Raw genomic sequence first — 22,688 nt, forward strand, 5'->3', positions numbered from 1 at the left:
ATCATCGACCTCGTCAACAGCAAGGGCCAAGGGTCTCGAGAGTCATTGACTAATCAGCCACCAACTCTTCGATCTCTAATGGTGGCCAGGGCGAGAACAAACCGGTGCTTTTTGTCCAGCCCTCCCTGTCTTAGACGTTGGTCTAATGAACTTCTATTGGTTGAAGTCTCTCTTCTCCCGTTAGCGTTGAGACTTCGTGGGAGAACCCGGAACTCCACGTCCAGCCTGTCGGGTCGCTGCCAGATGTCCCGCCAGAGGACTTCCAAGGGGAAGCAAGAAAACTTAGAACCTCTTTTCTAAATGATAAAAATACTTAGGTAAACTTAGTCTATTTTGTTAGGACTTTAGACCCGTTTATTTTGACGCCCTAGTTCAACGTCAGAGGTTTTCTTGCTCCCTAAGGGGCTTTCTAACAAGGGTATTTCAGTTTTGTTCAGCTTAACTTCTATCTGTGTGTTGATGGACAGGGCATTGTGAAGGTGGATCTCAGCAAAGAACCATTCATGATAATGGAATTACTGATATCAAACGTAAAATTTGGCCATATCCTCGGTTATAGATATTGTTGAAAATTTGGTTCATGAATTAGTGCCATTACACCACGAAGAAACATCACGAAATTGAGAGTTTGGTGGAGTCTGCACAAGGTGTGGCGAAAGCTTGTAAGCTCAACCAGGCTGTGTGAAAATACCAGCTGTCAGCTGCTACAGTGTTGCAACAGAGTGAAACGCACAGCACCCTTCAAAGAAAGGCACCAAAAGTACTGTATTGTACCTACTTACGCCCCAAACTCTCACCGGATTCTCTGCCGGGGCAAGTAGCGCAACTCCGTCAGGGTTCCGTTTGCCCTAGCCACAGCCTCTCTGTCAGAACAACAAGCATTTTGTTCATGATGACCAGTCATTGTAGTGTGGCAACGTCAGCAAGCATCCAGTCAGTCCCAGCCTCATGAGAAATGTGAAAGACAGATCAAGCTCTGGTTTTGCTTCACTTGGAAATATCATCACAAGAGACTACCTGTCATAGAAGCATATAGTCATAAGGGCTACCATAAAAGGACATAGATTCTTCAAATAATTATAAATATTCATCAATAATCACACTGACCTATGATACAGAGTTCCGTCCCAGACATGTTCCCCAACCATCTAAAGTCAGGACTATGGAGGAGTGGCAGAACTGTCCTGCCACAGGGCTGCAATTTTGGTCCGTCACAGGATCACTATCAACGAAAAATACCCGTTTACAACGGATGCCACGGATCACTATGGATTATGGCTGAAAATCCCCTGGCTTTTCGCTTGTCATCCTCCAGGTCTCGCCTAAGGTGACGGGTTAATAGCCGAGTCCGATCGGGTGTAAGCACATGCCCGGCATTTTCGCTTTAAGTCCATGAATATCCGTCCTCGAGTTAGCGATTTGGAGATTTGGAGACTGTAGTGCTATCTGATGGTTCGCCCGGCTATCAATAGGCTATCGCTTATCAATCTGTGACCGTCTCCGGGGCGTGATGCAAAATGCTGATCACCTCCGGCACGACGGAGCAAAGTTACGAGCGGCTTATGGAAAGGGGATGTTTTACTCCGAACTATCCTCAATGACATACATAGGCAAGTCAGGTCTGTGGCATTCGTAGTTGACGTGTAACTACAACCCTCAATGCCCCACGGTTTGCGCATACCTGACGTAGCACTGATTTACTAAAGGGTTTGTGCTTCCGTATATTAAGATTGCGATGCGTATCACATGAAGGAGTATGACCGTTGAAGTATTGGCATTCGCAAGGCCTCCCTTTGCTTACGCGGACAGAATTCGCGATTCTGCGGGATCGAGAATATGCCTCGTCGCGCCTCATTAAACTTTCTGCGTGATCTCGTATCGATCTCTTCCTCTTGAGGAATCTCGGGGAATTTGAGATGACTCAAGGGGCTGTCGGTCATTTGACAGCGAAGACCCGGGACTTTTCGATGTGCATCGCCCAGAGTGCCCTGAAACGTCTAGATTCCCGATATTGGTGGTCACGAGACAGTTCTCAGTTTCCGTCATGACAGCCTTGCTTCGGACTTACGAAGGAGCTTCTTTATGTTTTTTTTTTGGCTTGCCCTGTCAACCTGTAACTATGAAGCCAGGGCAGAGCTTCTGAGATCTGAGAGTCTAGACCGCATCCACAATGCTTATCGATAGAAACCAGATAAGATAAGATACTCCACTCTTTATTTTTTCTTGCGCATTGTATCGAGAATATCTTATGGCCCATGTGAAACCTCTACAGCAACACCAACATCGCAATCATGGCTGACGATGGAATGCTTCTGAATTTTGACCTGGGTTCAGGTCCAATTAAGCCCCAGGTCAAGTTCAAGGGTGGTCGATGGCGTGACAGGAAGCAGGCAGAGAAGTCGGCAAGGTTAGCTTCTGGGAAGACAACGCAACCCAAACCTTCCGGAGATGGATTCGATGAGGGCAGATCGTCAAAACGCCAAAGAACAGATGATGGAGGAGGAGATCATTCATTCGATTACAAATCATTCAACAGACATGGTTCGCGACCAAGGTTCACTGACAACGATGGCCACGAAGGTTCAGGCCAACCTCGCAACCAGCACTCAGATCGCAAATCTAGACAAGTCATCTCACGACTCTTCTCATTCAACCCCGCACAGACGACAGAGGGAGAGGAGAAGCAAGAAGAATGGACAGCTCCGGAAGCGACCAATGCGCCTCTATCAGATGTTGCGAACTTTGGTACATTGACGATATCTGCCCGACTTGTTGATGAGCTTGGCAAGATGAACCTGGAGCGACCCACGGCTATTCAGAACAAGGTGATTCCGCACATGTTAACGAGTAGCTCCGATGCCTTTGTGCAAGCCGAAACTGGTTCTGGAAAGACTTTGGCATACCTGTTACCTATCTTACATCGTGTTCTACTTCTCAGCGAAAAGGGGAAGGCTCAGATTCATCGAGATTCTGGTGCTTTTGCCATTATCGTTGCGCCTACTCGCGAACTTGCAAAACAGGTTCACACAGTTCTGGAGAAGCTCATCCGACCGTTCCCATGGCTCGTCTCGACAGCAATTACCGGAGGAGAATCTAAGAAGGCGGAAAAGGCTCGCATACGAAAGGGTGTCAACTTTTTGGTCGCTACTCCTGGACGACTTGCTGATCATATCGACAATACAAAGGCGCTTAGCCTCAGCACGGTTCGATGGTTGATTCTCGATGAAGGTGATCGACTTATGGATTTGGGTTTCGAGGATGACCTGAAGAAGGTTATCACGGCTATCAAGGCAGTTGACGTATCCGATAAACTACCCGATGGAACACCGCTCACGGCCCTACCCGAACGAAGAGTTACAGTGCTGTGCTCAGCGACAATGAAGATGAACGTACAAAAGCTGGGAGAGATGAGTTTGGCGGATGCGACATTCCTGGCAGCAAAGAAGGAGGAGATGGAGCTGGATGTGGAAAAGACGGAAATGAAGGCGCCCGCACAGCTTCACCAGTACTACTCTGTTGTCCCGGCCAAGCTACGACTCGTCACTCTCATCTCGTACCTCAAGGCAACGTTCTCTCGGCGTGGGAAGACCATGAAGGCCATTATCTTCATATCATGTGCCGACTCTGTCGACTTCCACTACGAACTGTTGCGAGACCCCAACAATAATGAGGCACCTGTTGCAGGCTCCAAGGATGCAGAGTCGGTTTCGAAGACAGTGGCAAAAGCAGCATACATCACTTCACCAGCAAGTCCCGAGGTTGTTCTGCACAGGATGCACGGATCTTTGTCGCAGCCCATTCGTACAGCTACATTGCGATCGTTCTCAGCTTGCAAGTCTCCATCTCTTCTGATCACCACCGATGTTTCCTCGCGTGGTCTTGATATTCCGTCGGTCGATCTGGTCATCGAGTACGACCCTGCGTTCAGTTTCGCCGATCATATCCATCGTGTTGGTCGCACTGCTCGTGCTGGTCGACCCGGTGATGCTTTATTATTCCTGCTCCCCGGAACCGAAGAAGGATACATCGAACTCCTAAAAGCGTCAACACCACCAACACCGCAATCCTACGACTCTATTCTCCAGAAGGGAATGATGACGAAACTCGAATTCCCGGTCGAGACGTCTGCGAAACCGGAGGATGGACAGTCTTTCCACGACAAGGCGGAGGCCCTTCAGCTGCACATCGAGCAACGTCTCCTGACAGACACCAAGCGACTAGAGCTTGCTCGAAACGGCTTCAAGTCCCACATCAGGGCATATGCTACGCATACCAAGGAGGAGAGAAAGCACTTCGACATTTCAGAATTACACTTGGGACACACGGCAAAGAGCTACGGTCTGAGAGAGGCACCTGGCGGCATCGGCGCAGGTGTGGAGAGGAAGACTAAGAAGCGGACGAATAAGGGTGTCGAGAAGAATACAGAACAGGCAGCTGGAGATGAGAGGCAAAACCAGAACATTATCAGGAAGAAGAGTATGATGCTGATGAATTCCGCGGCAGACGAGTTCAACATTGGTTAGGTAGCGCATTCTTTGGTTCAGTTGAGTTTTATTAGAGCAGCATAACTAAAAGCCGGGCATGATGATCATGCTCATGTTGATTTTTCCACATCTTCCTATGACATTTGCGTCCGACGTCATGGCCTTCCAAGATCTTGTCGCCATGACGATGCAACTCAACATCTCACATCGCACAGAGATCTCAAGGTGCGCATCGAAACCTACACGATGTAAGTCGCGGATTCTCTTGCTCGACCAATCACAGCCTCACAGTCTGACAGCTAACGGACAAATGCGCCACAAAGGGCATCTCTCCGGCCATTCAAGGGTCCAAAGGCCCAGAACATGACATAAACTCACCATGGCAATTGTCGGGACATGCCTGCTAGTAATGCTCTTCTGCCCTATAACATCACTGATGAGGGACACCTCTGCATGCGTCTCAAACACCGGAATGCGTAATTATGTGTCGAGGGACGTCATTTTAGAGGTACGGGAGGGATGGTTGTGTGGCTGGTGGTTAGATGTTGATCCAATGAACCCGGCCGACTTTGAAGGATACCCTGTGTTTGACGTCATTTGGTGATGTAACCTGGCTTATGATTTACAGGACAAGACATTGTTGAGATTCCGATGAGAAGAGGAGATATATTTAAGAGAGGCTTCTTTCCACTAATTCTAGAGTTGTTCATCTGCAATCTACAAGATCTCAACGCGCCTCAAAACAAATCTTAAGACACAAGCACCACACTACCAAAACTATATCCAACACCACCACCCACCGACCATCATCATGAACAACAACAAGAACAACAACCCCGCCGGCAACGTTGGCGAGACCGTTGGAGGAGGTCTCAACTTCCTCACTAGCACCGTTGGCAACACCGTCGGTGGTCTCGGCCGCACAGTCGGCAACGTTACTGGAGCCGCAACTCGTGGTCTAGGCGACACTGTCACCGCCGCGACTGGCGACGCTGGCCGCCCTCTCGGCGATGGAATCGGCAACCTTGGCACTGGAGTCCAGGGCGGGCTCGACAGCATCTCCAAGGGTGTCGAGAACGCTGGACAGTGGAAGAAACAGTAAACAATCACAATGATATCACGATAACTTTGGGAGTTGAGGAGGAATGTAATTATTTGGGACTATCACGACGGAATGTAGGATTACGATTTTAGTTAATATGAACACAAACTTCCATTGAGCTTAACATCCATCATCGATTCGTGACATCAGTAACGGTATTTGCATGCTTGACTCGATGATATACGTTCCGCGCGCAAAAGCGTGTCTTCGAAATTTGCCAACAGCCTGTTTTCCTGCCATCACTAACAAGTACATAACTCTCGCAGCACCGAGGAACAGCCAACGTCCCTAACTACGCAATTCCTTCCTCATGACCCAGCATCAAGCCGAGCACACAATGAAAGATGGGTTATAAATCAAAAATTACGCCTCTCATGGCCCCGAAGGACAATGAAGTGCGGACGACTCCGCGATGTGCAATGCAGGCCGTCACACACTGAGGTTCCTCATTCTTGAGCGAGGAAACTCCAAGCAAGGTAAGTATGAAGAAGAAAGGAAAAGAAAAGCAGAAGAAGAGAGGCAGCGCGAGATTAATATAGAGGAGTTTTTGGGATGGCCCGTGCGCTGTTGACTGCCTCAGTTGCTAGGCCAACAGGAGCTATGGGTAGCTGCACGTGACTGCTGCCTAGGTAGCTGCTCTGTGCGGCTAACATTTCGGAAGGTGCAGAGCAGTGACAACTCGGCTGCATGTGGAGAGCTTCATCTCCTTTGAGTTCAAGTTGACCTTGGCGATTACCTCAATTGGGCATTTAAGCCTACGATTTCGTTGAATAAAGTATCCGCCGACCATGATTGTTCGAGAAACTTGAACCGCGCCAGTGGTAACAACTTAGCTAGGATTTACTAACACATTACAAACCTCAAGACCTACGTGTCGATCGTGGCGCAGGCCCGTAAGATCAAGTATTTCCCTAAAGACTCGCGATGCTCACCACGTGTTCTACGATGACAAGCGATGGCAAGCGTGAAGTATAATTCCTATAGCTTCCACATCGAGTGCTCATGCCCGAGGATCGCAGTGGACCTAAATATGCCAACCGCGTAGTGATTGATAATGATGTCTTTAGGGTAAGACCTTGGTCAACATCATAGAACGCGAGGTATCCGACGACAGTACTACCTGACGCTTCGGACAGCCCTCACCGAAACCTGCAGTCGCACCCAAGAAAGCTGTAGTAGTATTTTCGCAGATCTCGGCGTCCATTATGTAAATTGGCATGGCATTGTTGTGCCGCACAGATATGCAACATGCCAGAGCAATATTGTGTTAAGGCAACATGCTATCGGAGAAGCTGCAGTGACATGCTACTGGAGTTTGAGAATCATCTCCCCTACACCATTCGATGTTTCGAGTCCTTCCTTTGTGTTTGTACTAGTCGAGATGTTGCCAGCCGTTTCGAGCCAAGGGGCCAAACAAGACTCGCATCCGCATCACCACAGTCACAAACTTACAATGTCGCCAAACTACGGTGACATATCCTGAGTCTGACACGAGAGAATGCATACCTTCTCGGAGGCCTCGCCCTTCGACAACATCAATAGCATTAACCGTATTATATCAGGCGAACCGAGGGCTAGGGATGCCTGGGGTGCTAGCTTCGGTAGTTCGACCGTTCAGATCTGAATTGCGAATATGCTTGTCTTAAAATCGGTGAGAATGTGGGATTCGTATTCAACTCAATGAACCAAAATGGCCAGCGCTTAACGTTATACACAATTAACGATTCGGGCCAAATATTCCGTACCTCAAAGCTTACAGTGATCTATGAATACATTTCAACGTCAGCATACTTGTAGCCTCATTCAATGCCCAATACAATGCTGGATATCACGGCAGTGGCTTACCTCCATTGGCGCACAAGTGAAACGTGTGAGCCAAGGCGCTTCAGAGTGCGCGCTCAGTACGGCACCAAATTGCCGGTGCAAAGTCAATTATCGAGACGCTTCAACATGGCTTGCTACACAGGGAGTCTCGGCTCGGTCTGGGACCCGGTTTGATCTAGCGCTCAGAGAGTTTCGAGGAGAAAGGTCAAACAGAAAACACTAAACGAAACCAATTCATTTCAGGTCTGGTTCGGGGGTATCAAACTGTCCGCGACGGTACGGAGTCGCTGGAAACCTAGCACAGCACCTGGATCTGCTATGCATATGCCGAGTGGCTGTGTCTCAGTCTCACTGTTTGTTGTCCTGCTAAATAAATGTTTGGGGTAGGGCGGCCGCCCCTTTGCTTCATCCTGGTTTGAGGTTAGCAGACGACCCTAGATGACCCTAGAGGACCCTACAGCGAGGCCGACAGGGGACGAAGTTTAACTCGACTTCATCTAATTGGCATCAATTGGGATGACTATAAAGAGGAGGGATGAACTACCAAAGATGAGATTGTCTCATCAACAAACACTTGCACACTCACACTTGTAAACACAACAAACATCCAATCCATACAAACAAAACACTTCCACTACACCCATCCACATATCACCACCACCACCACCACCACCACCACCACCAAAATGCACGCCTCTCCCATCAAGCTTTTGGCCCTTTCCGCCAGCACCGTCTCTGCTGCCGTCCACGTCGTCAAGGTCGGAGAGAACGGTCTCAACTTCACTCCTGCTCAGACCTCAGCCAAGGTTGGCGATACTGTCGAGTTCCACTTCTATGAAGGCTTCCACTCCGTCGCCCAGAGCAGCTTCGCCAAGCCCTGTGAGCCCATCAACAGCACTGCCTTCTTCAGCGGCGACCAGAATGTCAAGACCAAGGTCAGCGATAAGGTCTTCACCATCGAGGTGAAGTCCGAGGATCCCATCTGGTACTACTGCGCTGTCCAGGGACATTGTCAAGGAGGCATGGTTGGCGCGATTAATGCTCCGTAAGTTGCACTATCTTGTAATCAACATTACATATGCTAACAAATAATAGTACCAGTGGTGCTAAGAGCTTTGACAACTACGCCAAGGCTGCCGCCGACTCTGAAGATAGCTCTGCTCCCAAGTCTACCGGTGGCGGCAAGCTTGGCGCCGCTGAGACAGGAAGCGCCTCAGGCTCTGCCTCAGGTACCGCTACCGCCACTGCTACAGAGAGCGGAACTGCTGCCAGCGCTTCAGCAACAGAAAGCGGTAACGCTGGTATCGAGGCTCGAGGACAGATCCAATGGGGTCTTATGAGCGGTGCTATTGCTGCCCTCTTTGGCGGTTTGATGATGTAGGAGAATCTCCTGCCAGTCAACGTTGTGTTATGATTCCAGCCCTAGAGGCATTGTATTTGTTTCAGCTAGCGAGTTACTAGTCATGAAACATTATGTATAAACGCAGATAGACCGTCTCCTGCAAGGAGTAATATGAATATACCCAAACTTCTACCCATAATGAGCACAGACGGAACACAACCCATCAATGTATCTGAACTGCCAGAGGCTCGTTGAACCAAGACTCTATCTCATGATTGTTCCAACACGTCAAGATGTGCCGCTTTACGTACGATTCTGGAGCCACTCAAATGTATTCAGCAACTCAAACCCGAATGTTAAAGACTGAGGAACCCCTATACCTAACGGTACCAGGTTTGTATTGCCAGTCGGTTCCGAGTTCAAATGCTCATCAAGCACACGCTGAATGATTGCTTCGCAGTCTCCACAAACAACTCTGTTTGGCGAGCTGGGACCGACCCAGTTCAAGAAAGCAACGAGCAAGCTCAGTTGTTGAACGATGTTCGACCGTGAAAGAGTAGGATTCAAGGGATGAACTCCGAAGAAGGTTGGTCGAAGTAGCTCTTGACAGAGAATGCCTCCTCCTAGTGCTCCGTACGCTACCAGCTATTCATAAAATCAGAATGGATATCTATTGGGGGATGACGATACTTACAAGCCATTCAAAGTTCCGCCGCATAGGCGCAAATCGATTCTTATGTATCCAGAGCATGACCGTTACTTTGACTAAATCAAAACTAGTTGCAAGTAAAGAGCCATCATCAATGGCCCCATGAGTAAGAAGTAATCTCTCGACCACAAAGACATCTTTTCGATGAGCGAGATGAAGCAATATTCTCAGATAAAGAATATTTATGTCAAGATGTGGATCATCTAGATCTTCGAACTTGAAAATCAAATGCGAAGGCATGTCGAGAAACGTTTGTGTCACTCGGACTTTGACATTTCTTCATGGTATTAGTATATGTCAAATATTAACACACCGGATAACTTACTGAAGATATCCAAGCGTGACATGGGCATCGTTGCCAAGTGCCACCTCTATCACCTCGTCAAAGACATACGACATCAAGTAGCGAGCCCGTATGTAACTGTTGCTGGAGATCTCACCATTTGTGTTCCAGCCCCTGTCATCCAGAGCGTTGAACTCTTCTACCAGCGTGTCCTCAGATACCATACAGCTATCTGGCAAGTCCAAGGGCGGCACTGATGAGCAATAGCGACGACTTAGAAGTGGTGGCCTACCAGTAAAGGAGACCTCGGATTTGTCATTTGCAAAGATGTAGCTATACAGTAGACGCTTATGCTCGACACAAAACGAAGGCTTCTGGGGCTGTATTTGTGGCCTCGATGCCTCTCCCGAAGCATGAAGGCCCATGAATAGAAGCATGGAGACACACAGACTGTGTGAGTTCCAGTATACAGGGCCTAAAGAGTTAGTATAATGATACTAGACTTGATAGGGAACTTACTAGCATCGCCATAAACCAGAGTTCCAAGAGCTGCATGCCGTCGACAGAGATCAAGGAGCATATCGTTGCCAGCTGTGAAATGGCGCGCGATCTCAATGCAATAGTGTATGTGATCGTGCGAGAGAACAGATGATCGCTTGCCTTGAACCCATTGAAGCTGACGATGTTTCAGGGTTGATATTGCATCGGAAAGACCTTCAAGATGAGCCCACAGAAGCCCTATCGATTCCCATCGGATGTTTGGCCCACAGAACTGGTCTACCCAGTCATCAAACCTATCGAAGGTATCGTTAACAGGCTTTGAAGTGTTGCGGCACAGCACATCAGCAACCTGCTCATCGAAGCATTCACTGCCCTCAAAGCTTTGAAAAAGTTGCCGCAGAGATTTAATGATTCTTGATACAGCCGTATGAGACCAACTCGTGGTGTTTTCAGGACCAGGTTCGTCGTGGAATATCATATGTGCTTCTGGTCGTCCCGGAAGATACTGTAATACAACAAGGCACATTTGCTGTGTTGGCAGAGGCAAGCTGCGTAAACAAACATCATCGCTTCCAGGACTTGATACCTCTGGGCTGGGAAATTCAGAGCCTGTTTCAGAAACAGATAGACTCTCTCGAGCTCCTTGGAAGACCGAGTTGTAGCTTGTAAAACCAAGGTAGCCTGGACTGAATGCGTAGTCTCGTGCCATCGGCTTGGCAGGTTGTGGTGAGAGACCTGGACTAGACTGAATCGAAGCTTTGACTCGTGATGCTGGTGATGATGCTGTGTAGCCACAATTATCTCCTCTTCTCTGGCATCGCATACAAATGGGTCGTCTGTGATCACACGCGACTTTGCGTGCACGACATGGATCGCAAGCTTCTGGTCGTCCATTTGGTCGCCGGGACCATTGGTATGCATCGCTCATAATGGTGACGGCATTTAGTTCTGCATACAGCGGTGGCAGATTGGAATAAAGGGTGAAATGAAGAGGCCGAAGCCATTTAATACCTTTGAAATGCGACCCGAAGATACCTCTTCAGCCAAGACGTAGGTCTAAAAAAATGATGAGGCTCTAAGCGGTTGTCGGAGTCATAGTTGACAATTATTGTCAAGCTCTAACCAAATATCACTATGAATCCCCTAGAACGACAAGGTCGGGTCAGCATGAGTGCCGATTTCGGCTTGTAACTAACCATCGAGCTGGGTTTAATAAACATTCATATCAAATACTTTACTCACTACATCTCCGCTGGATCCATTATAGCACCTATTCCTCGTATTTAACTGCGTTTGGTTAAGTGAATGTGGATAGACCGACAAATTTCAAAACAGTCATTGAGACTCTGTCATCATGGTCTTCAGTCACGGTGCTGATAGTCTGAAGCAGCTTTCTGGGGCTATTACCACAGGATCTTATGAAATTGTCAGAGAGTGACCGAACAAATATGCAAAAACTTTGTCTAGAAAAAGATGTTGTTTCATAATCTCTACCCCTTCGTTCCATAATGGTTATCATGACCAGATCGCTTGCAAATATGCATTTAATTGGAACTGAGCGGACAACACCAGACACTACAGAAATGTCATTACTCGTACGGTCAAGCGTTTCCTAAATTCATATAATACTTTCCCGTCCAAAATATGAAGTTAACATTTCTATTGTTCTCACTTTTCCTAGTGAAGCTATCATAAACCCACTATAAACCTTGCATGCTTTTAGCGTCGCACATGCTAAAAAGTGGCGGGGCCTTTTTTTAGTCCAAATTTTTTGTCGCATTGAATGTTTTCTCGATTCAACCACTTCAAGACATTTGCGACAATGGGCAAAAAGAGCTTCAGGGTGCGCATACACTTGACGCAACATCCCAATTGCGACCTATACTGACATTACCATAGGGAAAGAACAGAAGAGGAGGCGGTGGCGGCCGAGGTGGTGGTAACCAGGATAGAGGTGGCTGGAGAGATTATCCTGCCATTCCCAAGGAGAACGAGAAGCTCCAGCGCTTCTATGATACCCTCCTTCAGCTGCCTGAAGAGGAGAAGAATGCCTACTGGGAGGCTCTCAGACGTGAGCTTCCTAACAGCTTCAGGTTCTGCGGCTCTAAAGGGTATGTTCTATCGCAATCGCTCGCGTAACGCGAAATCTGTCTGCTAACCCCAATGCGCTTTCAGTCACGCCCTTCTTGTCAAGAGCCTTCTCCAGACCAGATATATCCCCGAGATCGTCAAGATCGAGCATCAAGATGGCCGACCTGTTGAACCTCCCCAGCCTGTGCCCTGGTACCCCGACGAGCTTGCTTGGTGGATGACTACCCCCAAGAACGTCGTTCGCAAGTTCCCTCCCTTCGCCGCATTCCAGAAATTCCTGGTCTCCGAGACGAGCGTTGGAAACATCAGCCGACAGGAAGTCGTCAGCATGATCCCCCCTATGCTGATGGATCTCCGCCCTGGCATGACCGTCCTTGACATGTGTGCTGCTCCTGGAAGCAAGGCGGCGCAACTGCTCGAGATGATTCACCAGGGCGAGGAGGCTCGTGTGCGCAAGGTTCTCCGATCTTATGCTCAGGAAGATGGCCTGGATCTTGGTGCCGAGACTACAGACGAGATTGAGGCCGACCTCGAAGCCGACCCCAGCGACGCTGGACGGGCTACTGGAATGCTTGTCGCCAACGACTCCGATTACAAGCGCGGACACATGCTTGTCCATCAGCTCAAGCGACTTTCTTCCCCTAACCTTCTCGTTACGAATCACGATGCTACCCAATTCCCTTCGATCAGGCTCCCTGCTAAGGATGGCAAGAAGCCAACCTACCTCAAGTTCGATCGCATTCTGGCTGATGTTCCCTGCTCCGGTGACGGGACTCTGCGAAAGAATGCCAACATCTGGAAGGATTGGCAACCCGGAAGCGCTCTTGGCCTGCACCTCACTCAGATTCGAATTCTGGTCCGCGCTCTCCAGCTTCTCAAGGTTGGTGGCCGTGTCGTGTTCTCTACCTGCAGTATGAACCCTGTTGAGAACGAGTCTGTGGTCGTCTCGGCCATTGAGCGATGTGGCGGACCCGCGAATGTTGAGATTGTCGACTGCAGCAATGAGCTGCCCAACCTGAAGCGATACCCCGGAATGAAGGATTGGAAGATCATGGATAAGAGTGCCCGTATCTGGAGCTCCTGGAAGGAGGTCGAGGACTTTGCCAAGGAGAGCGCCGATGGTGTTATCCCTGGACGAGTCGTTGAGACCATGTTCCCCAGACTTGAGGGTGCTGAGTGCGCTGACCTGCCTCTTGAGCGCTGCATGAGAGTTTATCCTCACATGCAAGACACTGGTGGTTTCTTCATCACTGTCTTGGAGAAGAAGTCCGAGTTCAAGGCTAAGAACGAGAACGAGTCGAAGGAGACCAAGCAGCCCGCCAAGACCGAAGAATCCGCTGCGGCCACTCCTGCTGAGAAGGTTGCTGAAGAGGCACCTGCCAAGGAGGAGACCGAGGCGAAGACTGAATCTGAGATAGCTCCTGCTGAAGCTGAAGCTACACCTGCCAAGGCTGAAGACAAGCAGGAGGATGTTGCTATGGCTGATGCGTCTACTAACGGTAGCAAGCGACCTCTCGAGACCGAGGATGCTCAAGATCAGCCCGCTAAAAAGGTCAAGACTGAGTCTACTGAGCCCTCAGCTGCCGCTACTCCTGTTGCCCAAGTGGCCCAGGAGGGCAGCAAGCCTCGCCGAAACGGCCCTGTCGAGGAGGCCTTCAAGTACCTGGACGTTTCACACCCCACCGTCCAGAACATTAAGGAGTTCTATCATATCTCCAAGCGCTTCCCCGACGATCGGTACATGGTCCGAAACGAGATGGGTGAGCCTGCTAAGGCTATCTATTACACCAGCGCACTCCTCCGCGATATCCTTATCGAGAACGAGGGCCGTGGCATCAAGTTCATTCATGGTGGTGTCCGCATGTACATGAAGCAGGACGCTCCCTCAGCTGATGTCTGCAGATGGCGTATCCAGGCTGAGGGTATGCCCATCCTCCAGGGTTACGTCGGTGAGCCTCGTGTTGTGCACCTCCACAACAAGGAGACCTTCCGCAAGCTTCTCATCGAGATGTTTCCTCGCATCAACGATGGCAAGTACGAGCGCTTCGACGAGATCGGCGAGCGTGTCCGAGATATCGGCATGGGTTGCGCTGTTCTCCGCGTTGAGCCTGACGGCACAGACCCCGACTTTAGAGAGCGCATGGCTCTCCCCCTCTGGAAGAGCATCCACTCCCTTAACCTTATGCTTCCCAAGGAGGATCGATCTGCTATGCTACTACGCATCTTTAACGACACATCTCCTCTCATCAACATTGCTGCGCAGAAGAACCAGAAGGCCGTTCAAGACGCCAAGGAGGCCGAGGCTGGTGATGATACCAAGGAGGAAGTGGATGTTGCGGATCTTCCCTCGCCTGAGGAGCCAGCAACGGAGCCAGTAGAGGCTGAGGAGGAGAAGATGGAAACGGCTTAAAAATGGGTCAATGCACAATTGCTTTATGTTATTTTGGTGTTGTTACAGTTTGAATCATGATCAGGGATGAAATGTTGATACAAATGGTATAATACAAGGTGTCTCCAAATTTCGTCTACTCGTCTAGTAATCCCACAGTCCAGTGTACAATTCTATCTACGCCCTGGCCATTGATTGCGCTCACTGGGATAACAGCACAGTCTTTTGTCCAAGCATCCGCTACTCCGCTTGGATGCGGCTTTTCGCCTTTTGTGACACTATCAAGGTATTGTTTTAATTCCTTGAAGTTTTCTTGTGTCTCTGGCAAGTCAGCCTTGGTTGCAACGACAAACCATGGCTTTCCAGCAATCTGTAGTCCTGGCTTTGAACTGAAATCTTCTTCATCGTTTGCGATACCTGGGGGCAGATTCATAGGACCGTCCATATCCGACGTGACATCCCAGTCAATGCGTGACTCGATTGCGCGATCAGCCTCTTCTTCATCTCGCATTTGTGCGTATAATCCAACCTCGCGCCATAGTGACTCCAAAGCCTTGACTGCATTACCAGCAGACAGATCAATGACGAAAGCGAGCACACCAGCGCGTTCGACATGGCGTAGGAAAGCAATGCCTAGGCCACGGTCAAGATGTGCACCTTCAATCAAACCAGGAATGTCAGCAATCGTGAATCGAGTGCGTGGTTCAGTGTCGACTGCTTCGGGCAGACCCAGTTGAGCAGGATAGCGGCGGTAACTCTTGATTACTGGCCGACCAGAATACTTATCAAGAACAACCGTGCCGATATTGGGCTGCAGCGTTGTAAAGGCCCAATTGCCCACTCTAGTACGGCTGTTTGTGATGGCACGAAGGAGGGTACTTTTTCCAGCATTAGGAAGGCCGACGAGGCCAACGTCAGCAAGGAGCTTGAGCTCAAGCTCAATCTTCATGGTAACAGCCTCTTCACCTTTGGTAGCAAACATGGGCCGAGGATGCGCCCTAGATGTGAAGTGGGGGTTGCCCAAACCACCAATACCTCCAGTTGCAAGAAGGATTGGCTTTGGGGTAGGGCGAGACAAGTCGAGATGGATGGTGGGAGGCGGTTGTTTAAGAAGTCGAGTTCGTTTAGGCAATCGAGGAAAGACGGTTTGTTTGATGTCAGTCTTGGACAGTCCGGGATATAAAAGCCACTTGCGACGCTCAGGATCCTGATCGCCCTCCTCCTCCTCTTCGACTTGTTCCTCCTCCTCCTCTTCTTCGTAACCCTCTTCGTTCTCTTCTTGCCTCTGCTTTCGCTCCAGAGCAGCCATACGTTCCTCCTTCCTCTTTTGTTTCTGCTGAGCGCGCCACAAGCGCATATCCATCTCTTCGTCTAGCACCGGATCCTCACGCTCTATTTCACGGACTACTGTTCCCACAGGCACAGTTATGATGATATCCTCTCCTCGTGTTCCACTCTTTGCGCTTCCCTGTCCATGCTTGCCTCGGCCGGCTCGAACAAATCGCTTGCGCGCCAACTTGTGCAACGAGGTTTCGCCATGCGCCGCCTGAATGTAGACATTGCCGCCGTGACCACCATCGCCGCCATTGGGAGGGCCCTCAGCAAGGTATGCTTCTCGCAAAAAAGAAATACAGCCGTTTCCACCTCTACCAGCATAAAGAGTCAAAAAAGCTTTGTCTGAGAAACTGGGAGACGCATAGTCGTCCGGAGCAGGGTTTAGTCGTGACTCTGGAAGGTCGTTTATGGTGGAGTTGAAGCGACGTCGGAGAGCTGCTGTGCTGGCGAGAGTGTGTCTTGACAGGAATATCGAAGGGTATAGGAATGGTAGGAGTGTCGACGACATAGCCGGGCACCGTGGAGCCATAATAAAAGAATTGTGCGACAATTCTGGTGGAGAATTGAAGCTGTTATGTCGAATATCTTTTGATCATGTCTTGCCTTGAGCTTGGTCGAAATTTTGGGGTTCCTGATTAGATAAGGTCCCTGCGTGAGTTTTTGATTTAAAAATGACAGAGCAGATGATAGATGAGATAATACAAGTACAATTTCTTGAATTTATTAGACAAGGCTATAGCTTCTGTGCAATTATGTAGGTATGATTCCAGGCATCGATTTCTCTCAGGTACTTTGATCTCAGCCAGCATCTCGTCATGAAGTGGTTTTCGTGTAAGTCCTAAAAAGGAAAGAGGACTTCAGTGCAGAGCTACCTACCACCAACCTACAAGGCAACCACCGGCTTGGATCCATGCCTCAGGTCTCAGCTAGGACTAACGAAGGCAGGCAGTGCTAAGAGTTTCAAGGCCTCTTTCTCTCCTCATCTGATTTCTCCTCTCTAATACTCACTTCGTGATACCTTCAATCTCGTGCCATGTCAGCATCTCGTCCCTCCGACATGTCGCAGCAAGTTGCCACTAGGCCATCTCCGTATCACACTCACGGACCTCACTTCCGGCGCTCTGTGAAGGAAACGCCCACGCACGCGCTGTACGAGTGCGGGCATGCGATTTCCAACAAACTACTTTAATTTCTGATATTTATGCTCAAGATTACCGATAACAAAGCGAACGTTTTGAACTTTATTCGACTCTCTTTCGACGATGCTCCCCTGGCTGTTCGTCTCGCCTCGCCCCGACGGGATCCTGCAGCTCACCTAGAATGGCTCGTTGCTGGCGTCCATTGCTATTTGACCAGCATTGGGCTAGCCCCAGCTTCCCGAGCTTAACAACAAACGCCAGCTGACGCCAAAATGCGGTGAATCGGTGTTGCAGCAATGGATAAAGCCAGCAGAGCCTCTTGTGTGTCTGTGGTCAGCCTTTCAGTGTTCCCTCGCCGTCTTCTTTGCCTTACTACTAGGGTTCTTAACGACTGGCTTTACCTTCATTCGTCGACTCTTGATAGATGCTCACTGGCTTACCATCGTCAACCCAACCGATGACCCCATTTGTCACGCCTGGCTGTCTCTTGCATTCTTTGAACTTCGCCAGTCGATCCAGCTCCAGTCTCTTCTGCAGTACAATATCTCACGTCAAACCTCGCATAATTTTTCTCGGTCAACTCTCGACTTGACTCTTCGTTGACGTCCCACTCACCCCTCCATCTGGTGTACTACCTACTGCTTGTCAACACCACCCTTCCTAGCAGAAAGCACATGAGCCGCACAATCACCCAACGACAGTTCGCCGCCATCGACCCCTCCCTTGTACCAGTTCGAAGCCATTGGGCCAGCCTGCATACGATCCGTGGTCCCGCATTCGAGCCACGACTGTAGACGTGGTCGGCCTGCTCTCATTCGATCTCTCCACATAGCTTCCTTCGCTTCCCCACGCGACTTCTTCCATCTCGCTCTTCAGTTTCTCCCTCCATTTCCAGCTTGAGCCCCGAGAGCTGCTGGTGCTTGCAGCGCAGCATTCATACGGCTCCAGCGAAACAGCTGCTCGCCTTCCCAAGCTGGTTCTCGACGGGCAAACCAGACCATTTTGCAACCCAGTGTCGTTATCTCCTTACCGCCACGCCGTCAATCGACTTTAACACGGCTCGTGCCTTTTAGCTAGGTCCGTTTTAACTTCTCTCTGTCATCCTTATCCCTACCTCCTCCCCCATTTCTTGTATTCTCATTGTTCAATCTCACTGTTGCTGGTCTTCTCTCCTACGCACATACAACCCTATGAAAGACGTCTGCGGGGTTGGAGGGGGATCTCACGTTGTTGTCATGAGTTGACCGTAGATGAATATTGTTTTTCTGGCCATCTCTTGCACTACGCTCACCCGCTCTAATTCGGTGTAAACCAATTCGCCTGATATCACAGCTAAGATGTTTCCCAGAAGTTATCCCTACAGTGGCAAGTCTATTTTCAGGATGGATCCTGATTGCGCGATATGCCACGCTCCGGCCAACATGGCATGCGAGTGTGAGGCTAAGGGCCTCGACGTTGCTGTCAAACAAGCCGAGGATCGCATGATGCGGTCGATATACAATGAAATACGGTACATAATTTTGCCCTCCCATCACGCTGCGAAGCAGTTCTGACTATCAATCCATAGTTCTTGGGTCCGAGGGCATGCACAAGACTACATACTTGAATACTTCCGCCTCCTAACTGATCAACGAAAAACTGCCCATGCTGCGCATATGGATCGAATTACTGCCCACGCCTATCACTACTACCACGCACCGCCTCATCCGACACAAGTTGCTGAAGCGCAAGCGTCCCTCAAACGTGGAATTGACGAAGACTGGCAAGCGAGCGTACAACGGTATCCTGAAGTTTTGGAATATTTCTTTGGACTTGTTGAACTCACACTACCGGCGGAGGATGAGCCGGCCGTAAAGGATCCGCCATTGGGCTCGTTATCAAGCTCGCGAAAAGTGAATCGTCGAAGCGGTACTGCCCCTCCCGGTGCCTCTGCTGTAGTAGCACCTCCAGGATATCGTGGTGATCCAGGCCAGATGCATCCACAGGAGCCTCCCATGCCCCGACCCGATCGCCGAACTCCCGGCCCTCAAATGAGACGGCCTAACTTTGGGGCTATCCCGCCGCCAATGCCGGGTGCCTATAATTTCCCTCCACCATACTAAGCGACTACAAATGGCCAATACGTTAATTGTGAGCACTTATCTCCAGGTGCTGAGTATGCTACAAAAATCCATATTACGATTTCTACGAACATCACGACCATTGCATAACTAGGGCGTGGAGTATTACCGGCACAGCAGACCACGGTGGCACCATTACTGGGGGGGTTTTTGAAGTTTGGGCTGACGATGCCATTTGTGTTTGAGTAGAAGCTTTCCCGCCTGGCATTTTTTTCTTTGGAGTAACTGGGGTTAACAAAGTTTGGCGATTTTATCTGTATCTGAAATTACAAATACCACGCCACTGAAGGCAAAATTATGAACGACACCACAACTTCATTTGCCTTTTTGACATGCATCACGGCGAACAAAGACATGTCTTGGTTGGACGTGTGGGAGATGATGCGAAAGAGGGGCACGCATCCGAGGCAGTCAAGGTCATGGCGATAGGTCGAAGGGTGTGAGCTAGGTTATGCAAGCTCATGCCGGCGTTTTCAACACATCATCTGCTGCGGTAAGACGACAGTGCATACATAGTTACATGACCATGTCTTGGTCAACTGCATATACGTATGCACACAACAGGCAAAACAAGCAGAAAAGAAGGCAGAAAAGTGTAGACCCAAAGAGGCACAGCAGTATGCCCGACCCCAGGCTCAGCCCAACTAAAACTTTGATGCAGGTTTGCATGAGCTCATCATGTCTTAGCAAATCTGTCCATGAGCGGCAATAAGCAATTGAGCCAACCCTAGAGTCAAGATCTACAGGGAACCCGATAACCGAGTCTCATGTCACACAACTTAAAATGATAATAGATGCAATGCACCACGAGATTGAACCAACTTTTTGTCATTTTCCTTACGCATGACTTCAATAAGAAACTGCGCCTAATTACAAAAACAGCACAAAAAAGCGCTTTTTAGATTCGAGCATGTGGCGTTGAAAGAGGGGGAGAAGGGATGTATGAAGCAGGAAGTAACTCAGACAATGAAGTTGGTGGGCAAGACAACTTTGAATAACGTTTGATATAGGCTCAACGTTTGATTTTTATGCCGAGTGGGCGCTGGGGAATTCCAACAGATTTCGGAAAGGACGAGGACAATAATATCAATTGGGGCGAGGTAGAGAGAGAGAGCGCAGGAGAAAGTTGTAAGCCCAGGGAGCATCGACGATATGGGATATTACCGACGAGCAATCAATGTTGCGATGAGAAGGAAGCTTACGACTCCTGCTTGTCAGCAATAGAAGTCTCCTTCAGGTCAGCAGTGGTCTGCTCGACCTTGTCGCCATTAGCCTCAGCGGCCTCGAGTTCAGCGATCTCCTTCTTAGCCTTCTCAATGTTCTGGAATAGTAATTAGCATCGTCTCTTCGTAAGCACTTTATGAGATGGGTGACTTACACGCTGTGTCTGGGCCTCCTGGTCGTTCTTCCAGAAATCGAGCTTGGCACGGACCTTCTCAGCGACAGCAGGGATATCGGCAGCACTCATAGGAGGGTCGATACCCATGGCAGCACAGTCCTCGACGACAGCTGGGGGAACGTTGAACTTGTTCGATGAGCCGCCGTGAGCAGTCTTCTTGCCCTTCTTACCCTTCTTCACGGCAGGCGCGTACTCCTCATCACGGTCCTCCTTGCGAAGAAGTTTGGTGCCCTTGAGGCCAGACTCGTCAACGCTTCGTTGGGCCTGAGCACCGAGACCTGTGTCGGCCATCAGAGGACCCTTCTCAACCTTGTGGTTGGGATCGAGGAATTGGAGCAGGCTGTTGGCGCGGCGGATCTCGTCGAGGTAGGCAGGGTCGCTGGCATCGCCAAGACGACGCTCAGCCTCAGCCTTCTTTCGCTCTTGGTGATAACGCTCCTGCTCAGCCCTTTGCTTCTCGCGGTAACGCTCTCGAGCCTCACGGTCGTAGGCCTGATATGCCTTCTTCTGTCCGTAATAGTCATCCTTGAGCTTACGGATAGCGGTGTACTTTTCCTGCTGTTCGGCCTGGAGCTTGGAGCGCTCATCACGGAGACTGGAAAGACCCTTGTAAGCTTCGTCCTGCTCGGCCTTAATAGCATCGATCTCGGCCTGGATCTTGTTATACTGGTCGGATAGAGCCTTTTGCTCAGGGTCGTCCATGCTATCCTTGATCTCCTTAATCTTGGCGCGGAGGTCATCAATCTGCTTCTGGGCATCGTCAAGCTGTCCGAAGTTCTTGCGCATCTTACGGAGACTGGAGATGTCTGACAAGGCCTTCTTTTCGTCTACCAGCTTCATGGTGCCGGAGTTGACCTGCTTGTCCAGACTAGCAATCTGGCGGTCGAGGTCCTCGAGGCTCTTGAAGGGAACCTTGCTCTTCGCAGCCTTTTGCTCATTGATTCGGCTTCGAACTTGCTCATCGAGGCGCTTGATCTGGTCGAGCTTAGTAGAACGGGCGTTCTTTCCGCCAGCCTGCTTCTGTCGAATCTCGTTGGCCTGAGCAATGAGCTCTTGTCGTCGCTTTTGGGTAGGGTTGGGCTGGTCCTTGTTCTTGTTGGGCATAGCAATCTCGATCTTAGCCTTAACAGCGGCCTAGAAGAGTATAATTGTTAGTTGATGTTGACTCTAATAGCTCCAGCTCATGAGGCCACAGATGTGGAATCTGGGTCGATCCAAGCCACATTTTCAAAAGGAGGGGGATTGAGCGAGATCTTACCAGACGGTCCATTGAAGCCTTATGCTCCTTCTCAGCCTTTGCGAGTTCCTGCTTGAAGAGATTCTCATCAGGCTTGGGAGGTCGAACATTAGCTTGCTTGTCGGCCTTGTCCGCCGCAGGGGCTGGAGAGGTTGCGGTTTCGGCCATTGCGATGAGAGGAGAATACAAAGACGAGAACCAAGATGAATCAAGTGGAAGACAAGAAACCAGGAGCGAGATTGCTCGAGGAGAAGTGAAAGTGCGAGGCTTAAATTGAGCAAAGTTCGACACGTGTTGTCGAAAAGGAGGGAAAAAACGACGACCCCAGAATAAAGCTAAGGTAAGGTATAGGTAGAGTAGTTTGGTGCGGTGCAGCGCAAATGCAGTCTCGGCCAGTGGAATTCTATCACCTTCTGCTTCTGAGGTAAAGTTCTGGACCCGTGTCTCTTGCTGTGAATTCTCAGGGCAGGCCCGTGCGCCCCTGAGCTGTCTCTCTTGCCATTGTCTCGCTCAGTATTACAGCTCACTCTCCTCTCTTTTTGCTCCTTCTAGGGGTGCCCCTCCCTTGGGACTCGGGTCCTTCCCCTAGCGTTCGCTGGAAAGACCACTGAGCTTCACTGGCGCGTCCCAGGTCCAGGGGTTCGTTCCCGCCCCACCTTCCATGATCAGACTAGCCCTCTTGTGGTGGCTGATGTAGGGATAAGTGGCGGTGCGTGGCGTCCATCAGAATCAC

At 49.8% G+C, this 22,688-nt stretch overlaps 8 protein-coding genes across 10 annotated transcripts; 5 read left to right on the forward strand and 3 right to left on the reverse strand.

Annotated features, from left to right (window-relative positions):
* Positions 1-1,118: 1,118 nt before the first annotated feature.
* On the forward strand, positions 1,119-4,632 carry FOIG_08347 (ATP-dependent RNA helicase DBP7). Its single transcript, XM_031208365.1, has one exon. It carries the CDS (start codon positions 2,292-2,294, stop codon positions 4,521-4,523), a length of 2,232 nt encoding a protein of 743 aa, XP_031062499.1. The 5' UTR covers positions 1,119-2,291; the 3' UTR covers positions 4,524-4,632.
* Positions 4,633-4,869: 237 nt separating this feature from the next.
* Positions 4,870-5,716, forward strand: FOIG_08348 (uncharacterized protein). The gene is made up of 2 exons (XM_031208366.1): positions 4,870-4,992; positions 5,113-5,716. The coding sequence occupies exon 2, from the start codon at positions 5,296-5,298 to the stop codon at positions 5,584-5,586; it is 291 nt and encodes a 96-aa protein (XP_031062500.1). The 5' UTR covers positions 4,870-4,992; positions 5,113-5,295; the 3' UTR covers positions 5,587-5,716.
* Positions 5,717-7,833: 2,117 nt separating this feature from the next.
* FOIG_08349 (uncharacterized protein) lies at positions 7,834-9,297 on the forward strand. Its single transcript, XM_031208367.1, has 2 exons — positions 7,834-8,455; positions 8,506-9,297. Exons 1-2 carry the CDS (start codon positions 8,097-8,099, stop codon positions 8,789-8,791), a joined length of 645 nt encoding a protein of 214 aa, XP_031062501.1. The 5' UTR covers positions 7,834-8,096; the 3' UTR covers positions 8,792-9,297.
* On the reverse strand, positions 7,898-11,358 carry FOIG_08350 (uncharacterized protein). Of its 2 annotated transcripts, XM_031208369.1 has the most exons (5): positions 10,264-11,358; positions 10,037-10,219; positions 9,787-9,976; positions 9,447-9,738; positions 7,898-9,397 (listed from the first exon to the last, which is right to left on the reverse strand). In XM_031208369.1, exons 1-5 carry the CDS (start codon positions 11,171-11,173, stop codon positions 9,056-9,058), a joined length of 1,917 nt encoding a protein of 638 aa, XP_031062503.1. In that variant the 5' UTR covers positions 11,174-11,358; the 3' UTR covers positions 7,898-9,055. The 2 variants fall into 2 exon arrangements, with proteins under 2 accessions (XP_031062503.1, XP_031062502.1); XM_031208368.1 differs by having other exon boundaries at positions 9,787-10,219.
* Positions 11,359-12,020: 662 nt separating this feature from the next.
* FOIG_08351 (methyltransferase) lies at positions 12,021-16,679 on the forward strand. The gene is made up of 3 exons (XM_031208370.1): positions 12,021-12,088; positions 12,145-12,356; positions 12,421-16,679. Exons 1-3 carry the CDS (start codon positions 12,029-12,031, stop codon positions 14,744-14,746), a joined length of 2,598 nt encoding a protein of 865 aa, XP_031062504.1. The 5' UTR covers positions 12,021-12,028; the 3' UTR covers positions 14,747-16,679.
* Positions 14,708-16,743, reverse strand: FOIG_08352 (GTP-binding protein). Its single transcript, XM_031208371.1, has one exon. The coding sequence runs from the start codon at positions 16,587-16,589 to the stop codon at positions 14,862-14,864; it is 1,728 nt and encodes a 575-aa protein (XP_031062505.1). The 5' UTR covers positions 16,590-16,743; the 3' UTR covers positions 14,708-14,861.
* A 312-nt stretch (positions 16,744-17,055) lies between these two features.
* Positions 17,056-20,136, forward strand: FOIG_08353 (uncharacterized protein). 2 transcript variants are annotated; one of them, XM_031208373.1, is made up of 3 exons: positions 17,056-18,276; positions 18,548-18,709; positions 18,767-20,132. In XM_031208373.1, exons 2-3 carry the CDS (start codon positions 18,582-18,584, stop codon positions 19,299-19,301), a joined length of 663 nt encoding a protein of 220 aa, XP_031062507.1. In that variant the 5' UTR covers positions 17,056-18,276; positions 18,548-18,581; the 3' UTR covers positions 19,302-20,132. The 2 variants fall into 2 exon arrangements, with proteins under 2 accessions (XP_031062507.1, XP_031062506.1); XM_031208372.1 differs by having other exon boundaries at positions 17,056-18,709; positions 18,767-20,136.
* On the reverse strand, positions 18,687-22,482 carry FOIG_08354 (uncharacterized protein). Its single transcript, XM_031208374.1, has 3 exons — positions 21,977-22,482; positions 20,698-21,852; positions 18,687-20,640 (listed from the first exon to the last, which is right to left on the reverse strand). The coding sequence occupies exons 1-3, from the start codon at positions 22,121-22,123 to the stop codon at positions 20,518-20,520; spliced, it is 1,425 nt and encodes a 474-aa protein (XP_031062508.1). The 5' UTR covers positions 22,124-22,482; the 3' UTR covers positions 18,687-20,517.
* Between the last annotated feature and the right edge of the window lie 206 nt (positions 22,483-22,688).

The sequence above is a fragment of the Fusarium odoratissimum genome (genome assembly GCF_000260195.1).
Source record: "Fusarium odoratissimum NRRL 54006 unplaced genomic scaffold supercont1.12, whole genome shotgun sequence".
Lineage (NCBI taxonomy): Eukaryota > Fungi > Ascomycota > Sordariomycetes > Hypocreales > Nectriaceae > Fusarium > Fusarium odoratissimum.

Bases quoted from the DNA above. Each gene is read 5' to 3' on its own strand.
- FOIG_08352 (XM_031208371.1), bottom strand. From the start codon at position 16,589: ATGGCTCCACGGTGCCCGGCTATGTCGTCGACACTCCTACCATTCCTA.
- FOIG_08349 (XM_031208367.1), top strand. From the start codon at position 8,097: ATGCACGCCTCTCCCATCAAGCTTTTGGCCCTTTCCGCCAGCACCGTC. The intron at 8,456-8,505 runs GTAAGTTGCACT...AACAAATAATAG, and splicing joins GTTGGCGCGATTAATGCTCC to TACCAGTGGTGCTAAGAGCT.
- FOIG_08347 (XM_031208365.1), top strand. From the start codon at position 2,292: ATGGCTGACGATGGAATGCTTCTGAATTTTGACCTGGGTTCAGGTCCA.
- FOIG_08354 (XM_031208374.1), bottom strand. From the start codon at position 22,123: ATGGCCGAAACCGCAACCTCTCCAGCCCCTGCGGCGGACAAGGCCGAC. The intron at 21,853-21,976 runs GTAAGATCTCGC...ATACTCTTCTAG, and splicing joins AGGCTTCAATGGACCGTCTG to GCCGCTGTTAAGGCTAAGAT. The intron at 20,641-20,697 runs GTAAGTCACCCA...TTACTATTCCAG, and splicing joins AGGAGGCCCAGACACAGCGT to AACATTGAGAAGGCTAAGAA.
- FOIG_08353 (XM_031208372.1), top strand. From the start codon at position 18,537: ATGTTTCCCAGAAGTTATCCCTACAGTGGCAAGTCTATTTTCAGGATG. The intron at 18,710-18,766 runs GTACATAATTTT...ATCAATCCATAG, and splicing joins TCGATATACAATGAAATACG to TTCTTGGGTCCGAGGGCATG.
- FOIG_08350 (XM_031208368.1), bottom strand. From the start codon at position 11,173: ATGAGCGATGCATACCAATGGTCCCGGCGACCAAATGGACGACCAGAA. The intron at 9,739-9,786 runs GTAAGTTATCCG...AATACCATGAAG, and splicing joins GTCACGCTTGGATATCTTCA to AAATGTCAAAGTCCGAGTGA. The intron at 9,398-9,446 runs GTAAGTATCGTC...TTTTATGAATAG, and splicing joins GGCGGAACTTTGAATGGCTT to CTGGTAGCGTACGGAGCACT.
- FOIG_08348 (XM_031208366.1), top strand. From the start codon at position 5,296: ATGAACAACAACAAGAACAACAACCCCGCCGGCAACGTTGGCGAGACC.
- FOIG_08351 (XM_031208370.1), top strand. From the start codon at position 12,029: ATGTTTTCTCGATTCAACCACTTCAAGACATTTGCGACAATGGGCAAA. The intron at 12,089-12,144 runs GTGCGCATACAC...ACATTACCATAG, and splicing joins TGGGCAAAAAGAGCTTCAGG to GGAAAGAACAGAAGAGGAGG. The intron at 12,357-12,420 runs GTATGTTCTATC...ATGCGCTTTCAG, and splicing joins AGGTTCTGCGGCTCTAAAGG to TCACGCCCTTCTTGTCAAGA.